This window comes from Diadema antillarum, unplaced genomic scaffold (assembly GCF_040938485.1).
Source record: "Diadema antillarum isolate AM-2024a unplaced genomic scaffold, OU_Dant_1.0 seq00001630_RagTag, whole genome shotgun sequence".
NCBI classification, from domain to species: domain Eukaryota; kingdom Metazoa; phylum Echinodermata; class Echinoidea; order Diadematoida; family Diadematidae; genus Diadema; species Diadema antillarum.
In genome coordinates, this window is record NW_027272339.1 from 260,001 (window position 1) to 262,500 (window position 2,500).

Genomic DNA, 2,500 nt, shown 5'->3' on the forward strand with positions numbered 1-2,500 from the left:
TTTAAATGAAAATGAATGAATATAAATCGATCCGTCCTAACCTTTCTATTTTCTTGTCTTTGTCTTTTCCTTTGTTCAAAATTAAATTCCACTATCAACGTAGCCTTTCGACGAGTCGGCAATCGAAGATTTCTTGCTCGACATCACGAAATTCGAGAATAATAGATACGTCTTCCGTCGCGCCGAGTGCAAGCGTAGACGTAAGTATCATGAACTCAATAGTCAGTATCATACTGTAATTTGAAATGCATATTGCAGTCAAGTATTGATCGCGATCATATTGTCACTGTGGGACAGCATTGATCGCGATCATGTTGCCACTGGTCCAGTATTGATCGCGATCATGTTGACACTGTGGTGATGTTGACAGTGATTCTTGGTGGAACACCGTAGCATCTAGGATATGGCTCTGAATGTTGTTCAAGGACCTACGTTTGATATTGCCAATTCATGACTTGTGTTGACTCATGATACCCTCAACATCACTTCTGTGATCAAATCAATATCCAAATACATGCCATATATTCTATATTTTCTTTCTCTCTTTCTTATGGTGAGCGTATCCAAGTAATCTGAAGAAAAATGATAGAAAAATTTACTTTGAAATATACGCACATATACAGATATTTGTTTGGAAACATAAATAATGATCAGGGTAATACGAGTTATTACAAGTCAATATTAAATGCGTGAGCATTGCATGATATTCCTTTAATAGATACCTGCACGGTGCTTTCATTTATGGAAAATATGTTTTGCCCATCGTGTTCCCCGTGACCCAGGTGTAAAATGAATACCTGGTAATGTTTGGGGTAATAATAACGGCAGGGACTTCTGGAAGAGTAGCATTAACACTAAAGGGACCAACCTGGGGCAAATAACACCATTCTGAAGTAATTTATCCAAGGATTGATATGCATAGCTGAGTTGATAGAAGATAACTTGAGCGAGATTGAAAGTTATAGATAGCTACAGATTGTATTCATCACTGGTATTTATGAGCGAACACGAGTCAGCTGCGAAATATGACCTGTATTTATCATTTTGTATTTGTTTGTTTCTATCGGTGTTCTGCCAACACTTCAGAGCGAGAACAAGCTCAAGGGGGCCATTTCCTGAACAACGTCGATGGCGAGATAACCCTGACGTACTTCGACAGACCAACGCGAGTTTTGCCGTCAGGCGTTTTCGAGCTCATCGAAGCCAACCACGTCTAAAGTCCTCCAACCTCCTTCCTATCCTCCTCGTCCTCCGCTAGCAAGTGGTAATCATCGCCTTTTTCTTATTCCATATCTTCTTCAAATGCTGGGCCTTTAAGAGGGTGATGATTCGGACAGGTCTATGTGTCCTTTCTTCTTCTCTTCTTCCTCTCCTTTTTCTTTTTCTTCTTCCTCCTCTTCCTCCTCCTCCTCCTCCCCCTCCTCTCTTCTTCCTCCTAATCTCCCATTCCAGCCACCAGGGCTTTTTGGGCTTTTTGCTGATGGACATTTGACCACGTGTCTGTACAAATAGTTCCGACTATGCTTCTATTTCTTGATTTTTGTTTTTTTCTTCTCCCTATCTCCTCCTCATCCTCAATGCTATCCTCATTTTCTTCATCTTTCTCCCTTTTGTCTTCTTGGTCATTTGGCTCCTTATGTTTCAGGGAGGGAGGGGTTTCAGTGGCGGATCCAGGAGGGGGCACCTGGGTGCGCCCCCATTATTTATTCATTTAAAAAAAAATAATAAATAACAAGAAAAAAAAGGGGGCGCGTGCGCCCCCCTTTTTTGTAATTCCTGGATCCGACCCTGAGTTTATAAAAGAACAAAGGCATCTTTAAGTCCCAAGAAAAAAAAAATTACTGATCAGAGTGAAACATTTAGTAATGCAGCCGAACAATTTCATGCACAGAATTTCGCAATGATGCCTTATACAATGATATTTCATATCTCTCGTGTTTTTCTTCCTCCTCTTGCCTGGTAGTAATGCCAATGCTTCCCAGTCATTCCTCATCTAATCATTTTTACTCTTTGTCACTCGTGCAAAAAATTGTAAAGAAGGAAAAAGAAAACGAATGTGATGATGTACAATGTCCACCTAGATAAAGTACTTAACGCCATCATTTCTTGTAAATAGTGTACAGTTTAGACTAAGCATATCATATGTACATGTAATTCCCATCTGCGAGAAATTCTTAGGGGGATATATGGAGTGTTTGTAAAGATTTTTACCCCCTCTGTGACACCAACCATAACCAGTAAACAAATGGAGGTAGGGCCTACTCCGGCAGTCTAACAAGGCGTTTGAGTGGAGAGGTTCCAGCAGTAGAGGTTTTTGTTTTCGTTTTTCGTGACAATAGGGTGTAGAGAAACCCCCCTAGCACAGTAAATTTGGGTACCCAGATTCTATAAATCCCAATTAGACAGGGGTCGCTGAACATTTATTTACAATTGAGTTTATGTGTGTGAGTGTGTGTGTGTGGGTGTGTTTGAGGGGTGGGGGAGTAGTGCTTGTGGCTGG

General features: G+C 40.7%; 1 protein-coding gene across 1 annotated transcript in view; it reads left to right on the forward strand.

Moving 5' to 3' along the window:
• LOC139711257 (uncharacterized) overlaps positions 1–1,268 on the forward strand; it is an 8,706-nt gene extending 7,438 nt beyond the window's left edge. The window contains exons 7-8 of the mRNA XM_071623168.1: positions 104–200; positions 1,087–1,268. Of these exons, the coding sequence (XP_071479269.1) occupies positions 104–200; positions 1,087–1,217 (228 nt within the window). The 3' untranslated portion in view covers positions 1,218–1,268. The remainder of the gene's footprint in view (positions 1–103; positions 201–1,086) is intronic.
• The last annotated feature ends 1,232 nt before the right edge of the window (positions 1,269–2,500 follow it).